The sequence below is a fragment of the Leguminivora glycinivorella genome, chromosome 25 (assembly GCF_023078275.1).
Source record: "Leguminivora glycinivorella isolate SPB_JAAS2020 chromosome 25, LegGlyc_1.1, whole genome shotgun sequence".
NCBI lineage: Eukaryota > Metazoa > Arthropoda > Insecta > Lepidoptera > Tortricidae > Leguminivora > Leguminivora glycinivorella.
Window position 1 is genome coordinate 5,023,953 of NC_062995.1, and position 17,684 is coordinate 5,041,636.

At 53.7% G+C, this 17,684-nt stretch overlaps 2 protein-coding genes across 2 annotated transcripts in view; both read right to left on the reverse strand.

Annotated features, from left to right (window-relative positions):
- LOC125239511 (proline-rich protein 36-like) overlaps positions 1-4,073 on the reverse strand; it is a gene marked incomplete at its 5' end in the record, with an annotated part of 4,820 nt that extends 747 nt beyond the window's left edge. The window contains 10 exons of the mRNA XM_048147125.1: positions 14-1,051; positions 1,208-1,731; positions 1,785-2,172; positions 2,206-2,395; positions 2,437-2,726; positions 2,760-2,951; positions 2,983-3,178; positions 3,320-3,510; positions 3,566-3,845; positions 3,994-4,073. Coding sequence (XP_048003082.1) covers positions 14-1,051; positions 1,208-1,731; positions 1,785-2,172; positions 2,206-2,395; positions 2,437-2,726; positions 2,760-2,951; positions 2,983-3,178; positions 3,320-3,510; positions 3,566-3,845; positions 3,994-4,073 — 3,369 coding nt within the window. The remainder of the gene's footprint in view (positions 1-13; positions 1,052-1,207; positions 1,732-1,784; positions 2,173-2,205; positions 2,396-2,436; positions 2,727-2,759; positions 2,952-2,982; positions 3,179-3,319; positions 3,511-3,565; positions 3,846-3,993) is intronic.
- A 1,694-nt stretch (positions 4,074-5,767) lies between these two features.
- LOC125239512 (nuclear pore complex protein Nup98-Nup96) overlaps positions 5,768-17,684 on the reverse strand; it is a 79,546-nt gene continuing 67,629 nt past the window's right edge. The window contains exons 44-50 of the mRNA XM_048147126.1: positions 15,970-16,072; positions 13,985-14,106; positions 10,510-10,625; positions 8,220-8,367; positions 7,329-7,967; positions 6,882-7,298; positions 5,768-6,850 (exon numbers count right to left, since the gene is read on the reverse strand). Coding sequence (XP_048003083.1) covers positions 6,083-6,850; positions 6,882-7,298; positions 7,329-7,967; positions 8,220-8,367; positions 10,510-10,625; positions 13,985-14,106; positions 15,970-16,072 — 2,313 coding nt within the window. The 3' untranslated portion in view covers positions 5,768-6,082. The remainder of the gene's footprint in view (positions 6,851-6,881; positions 7,299-7,328; positions 7,968-8,219; positions 8,368-10,509; positions 10,626-13,984; positions 14,107-15,969; positions 16,073-17,684) is intronic.

Here is a 17,684-nt window from a genome sequence, read left to right on the forward strand (position 1 = left end):
GCGGTGGCGGTGCAATCTGGCGGCAGGGGAGCGCGGCGAGGAGGGCGGCCAGCTGCGCGGGCGGCTCGCTACAGAGAGAGAGAGTGAGAGAGACAGTACCTTCTGTCTCGCGGTGGCGGTGCAGTCGGGCAGGCGGGGAGCGCGCGGCGAGGAGGGCGGCCAGCTGCGCGGGCGGCTCGCTACAGAGAGAGAGAGGGGCGAGAGACAGTACCTTCTGGTCTCCGCGGTGGCGGTGCAGTCGGGCGGCAGTGGGGAGCGCGGCGAGGAGGGCGGCCAGCTGCGCGGGCGGCTCGCCACAGAGAGAGAGAGAGAGTGAGAGAGACAGTACCTTCTGTCTCGCGGTGGCGGTGCAGTCGGGCGGCAGGGGGAGCGCGGCGAGGAGGGCGGCCAGCTGCGCGGGCGGCTCGCTACAGAGAGAGAGAGTGGGAGAGAGACAGTACCTTCTGTCTCGCGGTGGCGGTGCAGTCGGGCGGCAGGGGGAGCGCGGCGAGGAGGGCGGCCAGCTGCGCGGGCGGCTGCTAGAGAGAGAGAGAGTGAGAGAGACAGTACCTTCTGTCTCGCGGTGGCGGTGCAGTCGGGCGGCAGGGGGAGCGCGGCGAGGAGGGCGGCCCAGCTGCGCGGGCGGCTCGCTACAGAGAGAGAGAGTGAGAGACAGTACCTTCTGTCTCGCGGTGGCGGTGCAGTCGGGCAGCAGGGGGGGAGCGCGGCGAGGAGGGCGCCAGCTGCGCGGGCGGCTCGCCACAGAGAGAGAGAGAGTGAGAGAGACAGTACCTTCTGTCTCGCGGTAGCGGTGCAGTCGGGCGGCAGGGGAGCGCGGCGAGGAGGGCGGCCAGCTGCGCGGGCGGCTCGCTACAGAGAGAGAGAGTGAGAGAGACAGTACCTTCTGTCTCGCGGTGGCGGTGCAGTCTGGCGGCAGGGGAGCGCGGCGAGGAGGGGCGGCCAGCTGCGCGGGCGGCTCGCTACAGAGAGAGAGAGTGAGAGAGACAGTACCTTCTGTCTCGCGGTGGCGGTGCAGTCTGGCGGCAGGGGAGCGCGGCGAGAGGGCGGCCAGCTGCGCGGCGGCTCGCCACAGAGAGAGAGAGAGAGTGAGAGAGACAGTACCTTCTGTCTCGCGGTGGCGGTGCAGTCTGGCGGCAGGGGCAGCGCGGCGAGGAGGGCGGCCAGCTGCGCGGGCGGCTCGCTACAGAGAGAGTGAGAGAAACAGTACCTTCTGTCTCGCGGTGGCGGTGCAGTCGGGCGGCATGGGGAGCGCGGCGAGGAGGGCGGGCCAGCTGCGCGGGCGGCTCGCCACAGAGAGAGAGAGTGAGAGAGACAGCACCTTCTGTCTCGCGGTGGCGGTGCAGTCGGGCGGCAGGGGGAGCGCGGCGAGGAGGGCGGCCAGCTGCGCGGGCGGCTCGCTACAGAGAGAGAGAGTGAGAGAGACAGTACCTTCTGTCTCTGCGGTGGCGGTGCAGTCGGGCGGCAGGGGAGCGCGGCGAGGGAGGGCGGCCAGCTGCGCGGGCGGCTCGCTACAGAGAGAGAGAGAGTGAGAGAGACAGTACCTTCTGTCTCGCGGTGGCGGTGCAGTCGGGCGGCAGGGGAGCGCGGCGAGGAGGGCGGCCAGCTGCGCGGGCGGCTCGCTACAGAGAGAGAGAGAGGAGAGAGACAGTACCTTCTGTCTCGCGGTGGCGGTGCAGTCTGGCGGCAGGGGGAGCGCGGCGAGGAGGGCGGCCAGCTGCGCGGGCGGCCTCGCTACAGAGAGAGAGAGGAGAGAGACAGTACCTTCTGTCTCGCGGTGGCGGTGCAGTCTGGCGGCAGGGGGAGCGCGGCGAGGAGGGCGGCCAGCTGCGCGGGCGGCTCGCCACAGAGAGAGAGAGAGAGTGAGAGAGACAGTACCTTCTGTCTCGCGGTGGCGGTGCAGTCTGGCGGCAGGGGGAGCGCGGCGAGGAGGGCGGCCAGCTGCGCGGGCGGCTCGCTACAGAGAGAGAGAGAGAGAGAGACAGTACCTTCTGTCTCGCGGTGGCGGTGCAGTCGGGCGGCAGGGGGGAGCGCGGCGAGGAGGGCGGCCAGCTGCGCGGGCGGCTCGCTACAGAGAGAGAGAGAGAGAGACAGTACCTTCTGCCTCGCGGTGGCGGTGCAGTCGGGCGGCGGGGGAGCGCGGCGAGGAGGGCGGCCAGCTGCGCGGGCGGCTCGCTACAGAGAGAGAGAGAGTGAGAGAGACAGTACCTTCTGGTCTCGCGGTGGCGGTGCAGTCGGGCGGCAGGGGGAGCGCGGCGAGGAGGGCGGCCAGCTGCGCGGGCGGCTCGCTACAGAGAGAGAGAGTGAGAGAGACAGAACCTTCTGTCTCGCGGTGGCGGTGCAGTCTGGCGGCAGGGGGAGCGCGGCGAGGAGGGCGGCCAGCTGCGCGGGCGGCTCGCTACAGAGAGAGAGTGAGAGAGACAGTACCTTCTGTCTTGCGGTGGCGGTGCAGTCTGGCGGCAGGGGGAGCGCGGCGAGGAGGGCGCCAGCTGCGCGGGCGGCTCGCTACAGAGAGAGAGAGAGAGTGAGAGAGACAGTACCTTCTGTCTCGCGGTGGCGGTGCAGTCTGGCGGCAGGGGCAGCGCGGCGAGGAGGGCGGCCAGCTGCGCGGGCGGCTCGCGACACAGAGAGAGAGAGGAGAGAAACAGTACCTTCTGTCTCGCGGTGGCGGTGCAGTCGGGCGGCAGGGGAGCGCGGCGAGGAGGGCGGCCAGCTGCGCGGGCGGCTCGCTACAGAGAGAGAGAGAGTGAGAGAGACAGTACCTTCTGTCTCGCGGTGGCGGTGCAGTCGGGCGGCAGGGGGAGCGCGGCGAGGAGGGCGGCCAGCTGCGCGGGCGGCTCGCTACAGAGAGAGAGAGAGTGAGAGAGACAGTACTCTTCTGTCTCGCGGTGGCGGTGCAGTCGGGCGGCAGGGGGAGCGCGGCGAGGAGGGCGGCCAGCCGCGCGGGCGGCTCGCTACAGAGAGAGAGAGTGAGAGAGACAGTACCTTCTGTCTCGCGGTGGCGGTGCAGTCGGGCGGCAGGGGGAGCGCGCGCGGCGAGGAGGGCGGCCAGCTGCGCGGGCGGCTCGCCACAGCAGAGAGAGAGAGTGAGAGAGACAGTACCTTCTGTCTCGCGGTGGCGGTGCAGTCGGGCGGCAGGGGGAGCGCGGCGAGGAGGGCGGCCAGCTGCGCGGGCGGCTCGCTACAGAGAGAGAGAGAGTGAGAGAGACAGTACCTTCTGTCTCGCGGTGGCGGTGCAGTCGGGCGGCAGGGAGCGCGGCGAGGAGGGCGGCCAGCTGCGCGGGCGGCTCGCTACAGAGAGAGAGAGTGAGAGAGACAGTACCTTCGTCTCGCGGTGGCGGTGCAGTCTGGCGGCAGGGGGAGCGCGGCGAGGAGGGCGGCCAGCTGCGCGGGCGGCTCGCCACAGAGAGAGAGAGAGAGTGAGAGAGACAGTACCTTCTGTCTCGCGGTGGCGGTGCAGTCTGGCGGCAGGGGGAGCGCGGCGAGGAGGGCGCCAGCTGCGCGGGCGGCTCGCTACAGAGAGAGAGAGAGGAGAGAGACAGTACCTTCTGTCTCGCGGTGGCGGTGCAGTCTGGCGGCAGGGGAGCGCGGCGAGGAGGGCGGCCAGCTGCGCGGGCGGCTCGCTACAGAGAGAGAGAGAGAGGAGAGAGACAGTACCTTCTGTCCTCGCGGTGGCGGTGCAGTCTGGCGGCAGGGGCAGCGCGGCGAGGAGGGCGCGCCAGCTGCGCGGGCGGCTCGCTACAGAGAGAGAGAGGGCGAGAGACAGTACCTTCTGTCTCGCGGTGGCGGTGCAGTCTGGCGGCAGGGGGAGCGCGGCGAGGAGGGCGGCCAGCTGCGCGGGCGGCTCGCTACAGAGAGAGAGAGAGAGTGAGAGAGACAGTACCTTCTGTCTCGCGGTGGCGGTGCAGTCTGGCGGCAGGGGAGCGCGGCGAGGAGGGCGGCCAGCTGCGCGGGCGGCTCGCTACAGAGAGAGAGAGAGAGTGAGAGAGACAGTACCTTCTGTCTCGCGGTGGCGGTGCAGTCTGGCGGCAGGGGGAGCGCGGCGAGGAGGGCGCCAGCTGCGCGGGCGGCTCGCTACAGAGAGAGAGAGAGAGTGAGAGAGACAGTACCTTCTGTCTCGCGGTGGCGGTGCAGTCTGGCGGCAGGGGGAGCGCGGCGAGGAGGGCGGCCAGCTGCGCGGGCGGCTCGCCACAGAGAGAGAGAGAGAGTGAGAGAGACAGTACCTTCTGTCTCGCGGTGGCGGTGCAGTCTGGCGGCAGGGGGAGCGCGGCGAGGAGGGCGGCCAGCTGCGCGGGCGGCTCGCTACAGAGAGAGAGAGAGAGTGAGAGAGACAGTACCTTCTGTCTCGCGGTGGCGGTGCAGTCTGGCGGCAGGGGGAGCGCGGCGAGGAGGGCGGCCAGCTGCGCGGGCGGCTACCGCTACAGAGAGAGAGAGAGTGAGAGAGACAGTACCTTCTGTCTCGCGGTGGCGGTGCAGTCTGGCGGCAGGGGAGCGCGGCGAGGAGGGCGGCCAGCTGCGCGGGCGGCTCGCTACAGAGAGAGAGAGAGTGAGAGAGACAGTACCTTCTGTCTCGCGGTGGCGGTGCAGTCTGGCGGCAGGGGGAGCGCGGCGAGGAGGGCGGCCAGCTGCGCGGGCGGCTCGCTACAGAGAGAGAGAGAGTGAGAGAGACAGTACCTTCTGTCTCGCGGTGGCGGTGCAGTCTGGCGGCAGGGGAGCGCGGCGAGGAGGGCGGCCAGCTGCGCGGGCGGCTCGCTACAGAGAGAGAGAGAGAGTGAGAGAGACAGTACCTTCTGTCTCGCGGTGGCGGTGCAGTCTGGCGGCAGGGGGAGCGCGGCGAGGAGGGCGGCCAGCTGCGCGGGCGGCTCGCTACAGAGAGAGAGAGAGTGAGAGAGACAGTACCTTCTGTCTCGCGGTGGCGGTGCAGTCGGGCGGCAGGGGAGCGCGGCGAGGAGGGCGGCCAGCTGCGCGGGCGGCTCGCACAGAGAGAGAGAGAGAGTGAGAGAGACAGTACCTTCTGTCTCGCGGTGGCGGTGCAGTCGGGCGGCAGGGGGAGCGCGGCGAGGAGGGCGGCCAGCTGCGCGGGCGGCTCGCTACAGAGAGAGAGAGTGAGAGAGACAGTACCTTCTGTCTCGCGGTGGCGGTGCAGTCGGGCGGCAGGGGGAGCGCGGCGAGGAGGGCGGCCAGCTGCGCGGGCGGCTCGCCACAGAGAGAGAGAGAGAGTGAGAGAGACAGTACCTTCTGTCTCGCGGTGGCGGTGCAGTCTGGCGGCAGGGGGAGCGCGGCGAGGAGGGCGGCCAGCTGCGCGGGCGGCTCGCTACAGAGAGAGAGAGAGTGAGAGAGACAGTACCTTCTGTCTCGCGGTGGCGGTGCAGTCTGGCGGCAGGGGAGCGCGGCGAGGAGGGCGGCCAGCTGCGCGGGCGGCTCGCTACAGAGAGAGAGAGAGTGAGAGAGACAGTACCTTCTGTCTCGCGGTGGCGGTGCAGTCGGGCGGCAGGGGAGCGCGGCGAGGAGGGCGGCCAGCTGCGCGGGCGGCTCGCTACAGAGAGAGAGAGTGAGAGAGACAGTACCTTCTGTCTCGCGGTGGCGGTGCAGTCTGGCGGCAGGGGGAGCGCGGCGAGGAGGGCGGCCAGCTGCGCGGGCGGCTCGCTACAGAGAGAGAGAGTGAGAGAGACAGTACCTTCTGTCTCGCGGTGGCGGTGCAGTCGGGCGGCAGGGGAGCGCGGCGAGGAGGGCGGCCAGCTGCGCGGGCGGCTCGCTACAGAGAGAGAGAGTGAGAGAGACAGTACCTTCTGTCTCGCGGTGGCGGTGCAGTCGGGCGGCAGGGGGAGCGCGGCGAGGAGGGCGGCCAGCTGCGCGGGCGGCTCGCTACAGAGAGAGAGAGTGAGAGAGACAGTACCTTCTGTCTCGCGGTGGCGGTGCAGTCGGGCGGCAGGGGGAGCGCGGCGAGGAGGGCGGCCAGCTGCGCGGGCGGCTCGCTACAGAGAGAGAGAGTGAGAGAGACAGTACCTTCTGTCTCGCGGTGGCGGTGCAGTCGGGCGGCAGGGGGAGCGCGGCGAGGAGGGCGGCCAGCTGCGCGGGCGGCTCGCTACAGAGAGAGAGAGTGAGAGAGACAGTACCTTCTGTCTCGCGGTGGCGGTGCAGTCTGGCGGCAGGGGCAGCGCGGCGAGGAGGGCGGCCAGCTGCGCGGGCGGCTCGCTACAGAGAGAGAGAGTGAGAGAGACAGTACCTTCTGTCTCGCGGTGGCGGTGCAGTCGGGCGGCAGGGGGAGCGCGGCGAGGAGGGCGGCCAGCTGCGCGGGCGGCTCGCTACAGAGAGAGAGTGAGAGAGACAGTACCTTCTGTCTCGCGGTGGCGGTGCAGTCGGGCGGCAGCGGGAGCGCGGCGAGGAGGGCGGCCAGCTGCGCGGGCGGCTCGCTACAGAGAGAGAGAGAGAGTGAGAGAGACAGTACCTTCTGTCTCGCGGTGGCGGTGCAGTCGGGCGGCAGGGGGAGCGCGGCGAGGAGGGCGGCCAGCTGCGCGGGCGGCTCGCTACAGAGAGAGAGAGAGAGAGACAGTACCTTCTGTCTCGCGGTGGCGGTGCAGTCGGGCGGCAGGGGGAGCGCGGCGAGGAGGGCGGCCAGCTGCGCGGGCGGCTCGCTACAGAGAGAGAGTGAGAGAGACAGTACCTTCTGTCTCGCGGTGGCGGTGCAGTCGGGCGGCAGGGGGAGCGCGGCGAGGAGGGCGGCCAGCTGCGCGGGCGGCTCGCTACAGAGAGAGAGAGTGAGAGAGACAGTACCTTCTGTCTCGCGGTGGCGGTGCAGTCGGGCGGCAGCGGGAGCGCGGCGAGGAGGGCGGCCAGCTGCGCGGGCGGCTCGCTACAGAGAGAGAGAGTGAGAGAGACAGTACCTTCTGTCTCGCGGTGGCGGTGCAGTCGGGCGGCAGGGGGAGCGCGGCGAGGAGGGCGGCCAGCTGCGCGGGCGGCTCGCTACAGAGAGAGAGAGAGAGTGAGAGAGACAGTACCTTCTGTCTCGCGGTGGCGGTGCAGTCGGGCGGCAGGGGGAGCGCGGCGAGGAGGGCGGCCAGCTGCGCGGGCGGCTCGCTACAGAGAGAGAGAGAGTGAGAGAGACAGTACCTTCTGTCTCGCGGTGGCGGTGCAGTCTGGCGGCAGCGGGAGCGCGGCGAGGAGGGCGGCCAGCTGCGCGGGCGGCTCGCTACAGAGAGAGAGAGAGTGAGAGAGACAGTACCTTCTGTCTCGCGGTGGCGGTGCAGTCGGGCGGCAGGGGGAGCGCGGCGAGGAGGGCGGCCAGCTGCGCGGGCGGCTCGCTACAGAGAGAGAGAGAGAGTGAGAGAGACAGTACCTTCTGTCTCGCGGTGGCGGTGCAGTCTGGCGGCAGGGGAGCGCGGCGAGGAGGGCGGCCAGCTGCGCGGGCGGCTCGCTACAGAGAGAGAGAGAGTGAGAGAGACAGTACCTTCTGTCTCGCGGTGGCGGTGCAGTCGGGCGGCAGGGGAGCGCGGCGAGGAGGGCGGCCAGCTGCGCGGGCGGCTCGCTACAGAGAGAGAGAGAGTGAGAGAGACAGTACCTTCTGTCTCGCGGTGGCGGTGCAGTCTGGCGGCAGGGGAGCGCGGCGAGGAGGGCGGCCAGCTGCGCGGGCGGCTCGCTACAGAGAGAGAGAGTGAGAGAGACAGTACCTTCTGTCTCGCGGTGGCGGTGCAGTCTGGCGGCAGGGGGAGCGCGGCGAGGAGGGCGGCCAGCTGCGCGGGCGGCTCGCTACAGAGAGAGAGAGAGTGAGAGAGACAGTACCTTCTGTCTCGCGGTGGCGGTGCAGTCTGGCGGCAGGGGGAGCGCGGCGAGGAGGGCGGCCAGCTGCGCGGGCGGCTCGCTACAGAGAGAGAGAGAGTGAGAGAGACAGTACCTTCTGTCTCGCGGTGGCGGTGCAGTCTGGCGGCAGGGGGAGCGCGGCGAGGAGGGCGGCCAGCTGCGCGGGCGGCTCGCTACAGAAGAGAGAGTGAGAGAGACAGTACCTTCTGTCTCGCGGTGGCGGTGCAGTCTGGCGGCAGGGGAGGGCGGCGAGGAGGGCGGCCAGCTGCGCGGGCGGCTCGCTACAGAGAGAGAGAGAGTGAGAGAGACAGTACCTTCTGTCTCGCGGTGGCGGTGCAGTCTGGCGGCAGGGGAGGGCGGCGAGGAGGGCGGCCAGCTGCGCGGGCGGCTCGCTACAGAGAGAGAGAGAGTGAGAGAGACAGTACCTTCTGTCTCGCGGTGGCGGTGCAGTCTGGCGGCAGGGGGAGGGCGGCGAGGAGGGCGGCCAGCTGCGCGGGCGGCTCGCGCGCCGCCACCGCCAGCTGCAGCAGCCGCGCGCCCATCTCCGCGCGCGCCGCACACTGCCAAGGGGTTCTACACAGACAATATTACGGATAGATATAGCCTGTCAACCAAATTTTGGCAGTAGCAATGTACATCAAACTAAAGTATGGTATCCCTATGAAATGGACAAAAACCAGCAATGTACGTCGAACAGCCACAGATATATTTTTTTCAATGGGCTCGCTCCTTCCTTACGAATTAGATAATGTATTAAAAAGGGACGGATATGTGCTAGTTATTTCTCTTTTTGTTAGGACGGAGATCTCCACAGATAAGATACAAATGACACGCGAACTTCCACCGATTTTCAAAACTAGTGTTGCTAGCCCGTGATTTTTCAAATTTGCCGCCTTTTTCTAGTGACAAGATTTGGTTGACGGTCTATAGATAGAATACTCTTTATTGGCACACCTCAGCAAAAGATACAGTGGAGACAAAACAAATTATTATAAATAGAGGCAGACAACAGGCGGTCTTATCGCTAAAGAGCGATCTCTACCAGACGACCTTTGGGTAGCGGAAATAACAAACATAATCAAAAAGAGTAGGTGCTTCGAAATAAATAAAAAAAAAACATAATTATTCTAATGTCCAACACACAAATAGAATAAACATACACATATAAGAGAATATAAATAGACTACGTATGTACGTATGGGTACGGATGTACTAACGTACTAGAAATGACAACCCAAACAAAGTCTTAGGCACTGGTCCCACCGCAAGCTAGTAAGCTATCGGCTATATAACCTAACCACAAAATTAAAATTTTGAAAAAACCCCCGAACGCGTCATAGTGGACTGATTTTCATGAAACATGTCTAAGAACACTCCCGACTAACTCAGCTTTCAAACAAAAAAAACTAAATCGAAATTGTTTCATCCGTTCGGGAGCTACGATGCCACAGGCAGACACGTCAAACTTATAACACCCAGTCGTTTTTGCGTCGGGGGTTAAAAACCGAACAAAAAATAAGCACTCCCGTGCGAATAAAAGAGACACGGCGATATTGATAGCTCACCGCTGGGCGAGTAACTATAAACATCGCCGTGTATCTTTTATTTGCAGGGGAGTGCTTATCTTTTGTTCGTTTTTATAGCCGATAGCTCATAGTTTATTAGCTCACGGTGGGACCAGTGCCTTACTTAAATGAAGTTAGATCAAATTGGCTTGTCTACTAACCGATGAAATGACACCGTCACTTTTATTAGATTTTCTCGTATGGCTTAAACAATATCTTATAACAACGCGATGACATTGACATTACACTGTCCCTGTCACTCCATGTTATATAACATTTATAACAGCCAGTGTCGGAGTACCATTAGAGTTTAGACTAGAGATGGGCCGAATATTCGGTAAATATTCGGTATTCGGCATATTCGGCAAGTTTTTCAATGTTCGTATTCGGCCGAATAATTCGATTGCTTTGCCGAATATTTACCGAATAAACAAAGTAAAAAAATAATGAAGATCTTACGTATTCCTTTGGATAATAAGCTCCTATTTTAGTAGCTTTCTAAGGAACTAATAGAAAGAGATAATTGTCTATGCGTCAAAATACAAATACAAAGTTGGGAAAACCGTAGTTTAAGAGTTGAGAAGAGTTTAGAGTTGTTTTAACTAAGTTTTAGTTAAATTCACTAAATCAGAATCAGAATCAGAATCAGAATATTTATTGGTAAAAACAATTTTACATGTCAACATCTTAGAACAAGGTAGATATTATTAAATATTTACACATTATATAAGTAATTATTATGTATCAGAAGGTACAGTGATTTTATTATTATTAATCGTAATAACATATGTAGTTCTAGTAACATATGTAACCATTATCAATCATTTAATAGTTTTTTCTTAACATCCGCTTTCTAAATATGGCGTAACCGAATATTCGGCTGAATGTTCGGTTCGGTAAGAGCTGAACCGAATGTTCGGCCGAATATTCGTATTCGGCAAAGTCCATATTCGGCCCATCTCTAGTTTAGACTAACTACCGCAGCGAAGATGGTAAATTCAGTTCTGGGGACCGATTTCTCAATCTCGAACGCATGAATCCGCCGTTCGAAAGTCGTAGCATTATGTCGTTTTCCACAGACTTTCGAACGGCAAATTCATGCGTTCGGGATTCAAAAATCGGTCCCCAGGTAATCATAAAACAAACTCACTTGACAGCGAGGCCGGCTTGCGCGCGACAGGCGGCGGCCACACGAGGCCGAAGGGCCTCTAAGCGAGTCTGGACACTCTCACGGTCGGCCTCCATACACGAAACTAGGCTGCGAATCTGAAATATGAAACAAACTATTTTTAACAAATAGCAATAATGGGAATATTGGCACTGGGCCTTTTTTTCAAACTTTTTGTAGCATGGGTATTTTTTACGCGATTCATACTCAGAATCACGAGGTCTTTCGATCCCGATAGGAGAAAAAATGTCCCAAGATTTCCATACATTTATCAGACCTTCCATTCCGTTACCGCCATACAAAATGTATGAAAAAATGGTATGGCATCCGTTGGCTCGTTGGGTGGACGACATTCGAAAACTGCGGGGCACTTCTGGATGAGATTGGCCCAGGCCCGGGATAAGTGGCGTACACGAAGGAGGCCTATGCTCAGCAGTGGGCGATTAATGGCTGAAATTATGATGATGATGATGATGATGAAAACATGGTAACGGAATGCGAAAAAACCTTGGGACACTTTTTTCTCCTATTAGGATTGAAAGAGCTCGCGATTCTGAGTGGAAATCACATAAAAAATTCCAAATCAAAAAAAATGTGGGGTGGACAAGTTTGAAAAAAAACCGGCCAAGTGCGAGTCGGGCTCGCGCACAAAGGGTTCCGTAGCAGCAAATATAATAAACCAATAACTTAACCAAAATTACAGTTAAATCAACCTATCTCAAAAACTATAAGAGATACTTTGATCAAACCAAAAATCGTTGAAAGAGTTAATTAGCATGCATCACCTCTATTTTTTTTAGAATTTTATACCCCGTAGTTATAAAAATAGAGGGGGGGACATACTTTTTACGACTTTGAGAGCTGATATCTCAAAAACCGTTCACTTTAAGAAAAATGTTTTTTAGAAAACTTTATATCATTTTAAAAGACCTTTCCATTGATACCCCACACGGGTATGTACATCGAAAAAAAAATTTTCATCCCTCAGTTACATGTATGGGGGGCCCCACCCCCAATTCTTTTTTTTACTATTTAGTGTCATAATTTTGTAGCGGTTCATACAACACATATTCCCATCAAATTTCATCACTGTAGTACTTATAGTTTCCGAGTAAATCGGCTGTGACAGACGGACAGACGGACAGACGGACAGACGGACAGACGGACATGACGAAACTATAAGGGTTCCGTTTTTGCCATTTTGGCTACGGAACCCTAAAAAATGGCCCCACTAGATCCGATCTTCGTCATCCGATTTGTTTCCGTCATTCTTCGGATACACCTTTGGTTGAGTCTCTGCTAAATGGTGCTAATATTAATATTCGACCATTTTAACACGTATCAAGTTAGAAATAAATAAATAAAAAATATTGGGGACACCTTACACAGATCAACTTAGCCCCAAACTGAGCAAAGCTTGCACTATGGGTGCTAAGCGACGATATACATACTTAAATAGATAAATACATACTTATATACATAGGAAACATCCATGATTCAGGAACAAATATCTGTGCTCATCACACAAATAAATGCCCTTACCGGGATTCGAACCCAGGACCGCGGCTCAGCAGGTAGGGTCACTACCGACTGAGCCAGAGCGGTTGTCAAAATCGTATGACCGGTCGAATTATGGACCAAATTGTCAAAACTGAGGTTCAATAATTTTAATCCTAAGGGAAGAGTTGTAACTCCATCAGTAAATGCAAGTTATTTATAGTGGCATCTAGCATCAATCACGCGTCAAATAGCGTAAATTATCAGTACCACTACTCGACACTAGGTGCCAACAGTGTCGCGTCTGCCAAAAATGTAATATTAAATCAGTTTACAACTCATATTACAAGCAGAATGAATTGAAAATAGAGTACTGATTAATACTATTGTAATATTAGCTATAAATTGTTGAGCATTAGACTTTTTGTTCGTCGCGACATCTATTGACAAGTAGCAGTACTGATAATGTACGCTGGTTGACGCGTGGATGACGCTAGATGTCACTACAAATAACTCGAATCTACTGATGTATAGAGTTACACCTTACTTATTCCTCTATGGTTAATTTTTTTTTATGTGATAGGAGGCAAACGAGCAGACAGGTCGCCTGATGGTAAGCGATCACTGCCGCCCATGGACACCCGAAACACCAGAAGTGTTGGAGGTGCGTTGCCGGCCTTTAAGATGGGTGTACGCTCAATTTAAAAAAAGCGCTTGTAGCCTAGCGGTAATTACGTGCGACTTTCGTTCCGAAGGTCGCGGGTTCGAACCCGGGCTCGCACCAACGAGTTTTTCGCAATTTATGTGCGAAACGTCATTTGACATTTGCCAGTCGCTTTTCGGTGAAGGAAAACATCGTGAGGAAACCGGACTAATTCCAATAAGGTCTAGTTTACCCTTCGCGTTGGAAGGTCAAATGGCAGTCGCTTTCGTAAAAACTAGTGCCTACGCCAAATATTGGGATTAGTTGTCAAAGCGAACCCCAGGCTCCCATGAGCCATGGCAAATGCCGGGATAACGCAAGGAGGATGATGATGTACGCTCAATATTTAAAGTCACACACAGGTCGAACGCGATTAATTAACATTATTTTTACCTTTTTTCCCAAAGTCCGGGTGTCTACAAGATAGATTGCAGTTGTGGAAGTGCGTATATTGGCCAAACAAAGCGCAGCGTTCAAGAGAGGGTGAAGGAACACATAGCGGCAGTTAAAAATCGCCATATACACAAATCTGCAATCGCCGAGCACTTGCTTACTGCGGAAACGAATCACTGGATTGAGCTACACAAACCCAAAGTTCTTTCCACCGAGCGACACTATTATCCCCGGATTGTGAGGGAGGCGATCGAAATTAAAAAATATCCTAAAAACTTTAACAGGGAAGACGGGTACAGATTATCGCCAACATGGGGACCAGTGATTCAAATGTTCAAACCAAAAGATCTATCTTCGGACCAGTGCGCGGATGTTGTGAGTGCTGTGTGTCGTGCGGTGGGAAATAAACATTAACTAAAAGCGGGTAGATTATATTTATTTGTCTACCCCGAACATTTATATAAATTAATATCGGGTAGTTTTGTGTTGTTTACATCTCCGGTGACACTTTGCTGGGACGTCAGTCTTCCGCGACCACGGCCAGTGCAACCTGGCCGAAACGTTGGGAAAAAAGGTAAAAATAATGTTAATTAATCGCGTTCGACCTGTGTGTGACTTTAAATATGTGTACAAAGCGCGAGAACTTAAAGTGTTATGATGTACGCTCAATGTCATACCCGAACCCTCCTTGGAACTTGTGCACTCCTTTTTACTGTGTATTTAACACAGCAAAAGGGAATGTACAAGTTTCTAATGGGGTGGCAACGCGCATGTGACACTCTTTGAGTTGCAGGCCGTGACCGCTTTCCATCAGTTGTTTGCCACCGACGTAGTATAAAAAATACCTGAGTTATAGACGCTTACCTCATCGCACACTCTGATGTAGTGGTGCAGAGCCTGGCCACCATGTTGCCAGCCGCTAACTTCATGCCGCTCGGCAGCCTCGTTTAGTTGTTCCAGTAGCGGTGCTATACTGCGTAGGTCATCTGCGAATGTGTACAGTTCGTTATAAACTACAGTACAGTCGGTTCATCTTTACTTGTCCTATCATATAAACAAACGAAACGTCAAATATGATCAAAGATAATTACTAGTGATTGGAAATGTCGATAAAATGATGTATTAACGATAATTTGTAAATAAACGCTGCTAATGTCAACAGACGATTTTCAATTTTACGTCACACAACATCTAAGTAAAAATCAAAATTTAATTAGGTTTCGTCACATTTGCAACAATCCTATGGAAAAGGCTATTACGGTATTCATTTTAATAGTACCTAACATTAACATTAATACAACAAAAAATATACTGATAGTAAAATATTTATTGTAAAGAGGTAGGAAATAAAACGTAAAGAAGTCGGTTGATAAATCTGATAAATTATTGTAATTAATATCAACGCATTTTTTCCAAGCTATACAAACTCAAACGTTAATATCGATCGTTCATAACGATAAGTTGTCATCCCAACATTATGACTCATAGACAATCTAGACTTCGTAATGTCAGGAGTCCGTCACCCGTTCGTAATTACAATATTATTGATGAAAATCGTTTTAGAAATGATATTTTTCAGTGGTTTTTTGATTGATTTCAATACTTTGTGAGTTTATTTAAGTGTGTAATAACATTTTTAGTGATGGTTAATGTGCAATTCCAGAGAAAAGTGAGAAAATGTTTTCCAGCAGTGTTTGTTTACATGATTGGACAAGTAAGGATGAACTGAGTGTAGTGATAATAATAATATTGTAAGTCAGCAATTCCCGTTAGGTTTGTACATTTGGATCACGTCTACGATTTTGATAAAAATTGGTAGGCTGATCCATGATGCTGAGTAAGGTCCACTAGGTTTCCCAAAATGTCCTAGATTAAGACAGACTTTAAAAAAAGTCAAGTAGCCTATTCCTCATCATGGCGCGTAGTATACATTTCTGGTGAGGTGCCGTGGCCGAATGGCATTTCTACGACGCGAAACGAAAACGAAACGCCGCGAAAAGTAGTCTGGCTCTGTCGCGCCAATCCGCAAGAGCGATAGAGATAGATATCTACCAGCGTTTCGTTTCGTGAGCGTTTGTGCCATCGGCTACGTATCCTGGCTTTACCTAATCGCTACTTGACGATAATGTCGATTACTCAAATAAGCTTAAACTGGCATGAAAAGTGAACACACTAGCCACAGATGTAGGGAACAAATCAAATTATTTTATTAAAATTGCGATTTGTTTGCAGGGAGATGGAAGACAGTGTATCTTGAGTGTCTGAGGTATTGTGATGGATGATATTGTAAATAACTGTATGTGTCGTTGTAATATATTTTATTGTATATTTTTTGTCCAGGTTAGTTTATTCGGTGTATTGGTATTTTATGCTGTAATGCCGTGTAAATTTATTAAATTAAATAAATAAATACTTTTTTATAATATTTGTTTTTTTAGTAGTAACACTACTATATATAAATTATAAAGATACTACTACTACTATATATAAATTACTAGCTTTTGCCCGCGGCTTAGTTCGCGTTAGAAAGAGACAAAATATAGCCTATGTCACTCTCCATCCCTTCAACTATCTCTGCTAAAAAAATTACGTCAATTCGTCACTCCGTTTTGCCGTGAAAGACGGACAAACAAACAGACACACACACACTTTCCCATTTATAATATTAGTATGGATATAGGCGGTCGGGGTGGTGTAGCGGTCGAACACGTCAGCCGCGATAGCTGGAGACCGGGTTCGATTCCCGGCTTCGCCACCAGTGGACTTGATCGCTTTTTCTTTAGTATATGGTATCTATTTCAGTTTTCACTAGCCATACTTATTTCTTTATGCTAAAATAAAACAGTTACCGGCTAAAACAGCTTCGGGTAGTAATTCTTCTAAGAGAACTTTGTGCGCTGCGTTCCATTGTTCAGCTCCTACTAGATGTTCCACTTCTACCGCCGGCAGGTGCTAGAACAAAACGAAAATTAGGCTATTACTGAACCAGTGAGCTACAACCTCGGGCTTGTCGTCACTTTCCATCAGGTGCGACTAAGGTCAATCACTGGCCAGTTTATAAAAAAAAATGCATTCGAAGAGTCTTTCTTCAAAAGGATTTGCTTTTCTATGGAAACCATGCAAAATATTTTTAACTTTTGATTAGCAGAAACTGCAATCAATGCCACACTGTGATGTACACATGTAAACTACTGAATTTTTAGTTTAGGATACAAATAATGCGACATCCATTACAAGACGACTCGCGGTCGCCAGCCTTCCTAGTATTTGCACTGATATAAGCGCGGGCGCTCGCCGTGCCCGATCAGTAGCGACCAAGTAACAGACCCGAAAGCAGCGCGTGTTTTTAGCAATAAAAAAATTGAAAAAGGGTATTTTGATGCCTTAAAGATGTCCACCTGTAGTGTGAAATGGTGTGGAAAGGTAACAAGAAGCTCAAATTTAAAAACAGACGTCATTACATTCCACATAAAAGTCATATTTATAATTTATTCAGAGCCGGCATAGGTCAACTTACGTTGGCCACTTACGCGTCAGTAGAGGGACAGTCATACTTCTGTCCCTTTTCATCTGGCGCGACTGCCCGCCGTCCTTGAAACGGCCAATCACAGCGCGCTTAACACATTCCCCGCCCGCTCCTCGCACCTCTGGCACTGGAGACTCGTATAGCGAACAAAATATACAAGATTGCTACTCTATGGGAGGTTCTCTGTGAGTCTAAAGCATACAAAATTGAGCTCAGCTCACTCAGACGTGAGCACTGTTTGCGGGTTTTCTTAAACGAGCATCAGGAAATGGTCATAGCGGGCCCTCTATAATACTCGATCCTCCGATTAACTCTCAATAATACTCGATCCTCTTTGATAATACTAATGTTTAACCCTTAAATGCATGCATTTTTCTTTTAACGAGATATTAATATATGTAGATGTGATAGACAATGGTTTTCTGACTCTGGGAAAAATATAAAAAAAAAATACCGATTTTAAAACTAAATCAGTGTTAGAAGTTAAATAGGCTAAAACTTATTTATATAAATATATAATTTTAGATAAGTTTTATTTGTAAAGTTTGACTATTATTAGAAAGGTACACTATTTGTGAAACCTCCATGATAAAATGTTTAAATATAACTACTAACTCTAATTACTAACTCCGAAAAAATCTGCCTAAATCACATACTAAAAATCGCCATCGTCCTGTTTTTTCACACTTCTCCGCCATTTCATCATTATCCTTAAATAATAAATCATAATATTATTTGATTTATTTAATTATTTATTAAATAATAATAAATACTGAATAATAACTAAGCTATTTATGTGATTTTGGATATCTACATATTGAGCCACAGGCCATCTGTTGAGTTTATTACTTAGTTGGACTGTATCATTAAAAAGGAGGCTGGTTATTTTCACTGGTTTATTGTACTTTCACAATTACAATATAAAATAGCACCCGCTCATGGCGGCCATAGTTGGAGAAGAGAGAGACACAGATAATAAAAATAAGTAACCAATCCTTGGCTACATTTATAATACAGATAACAAATCAGAATAACACT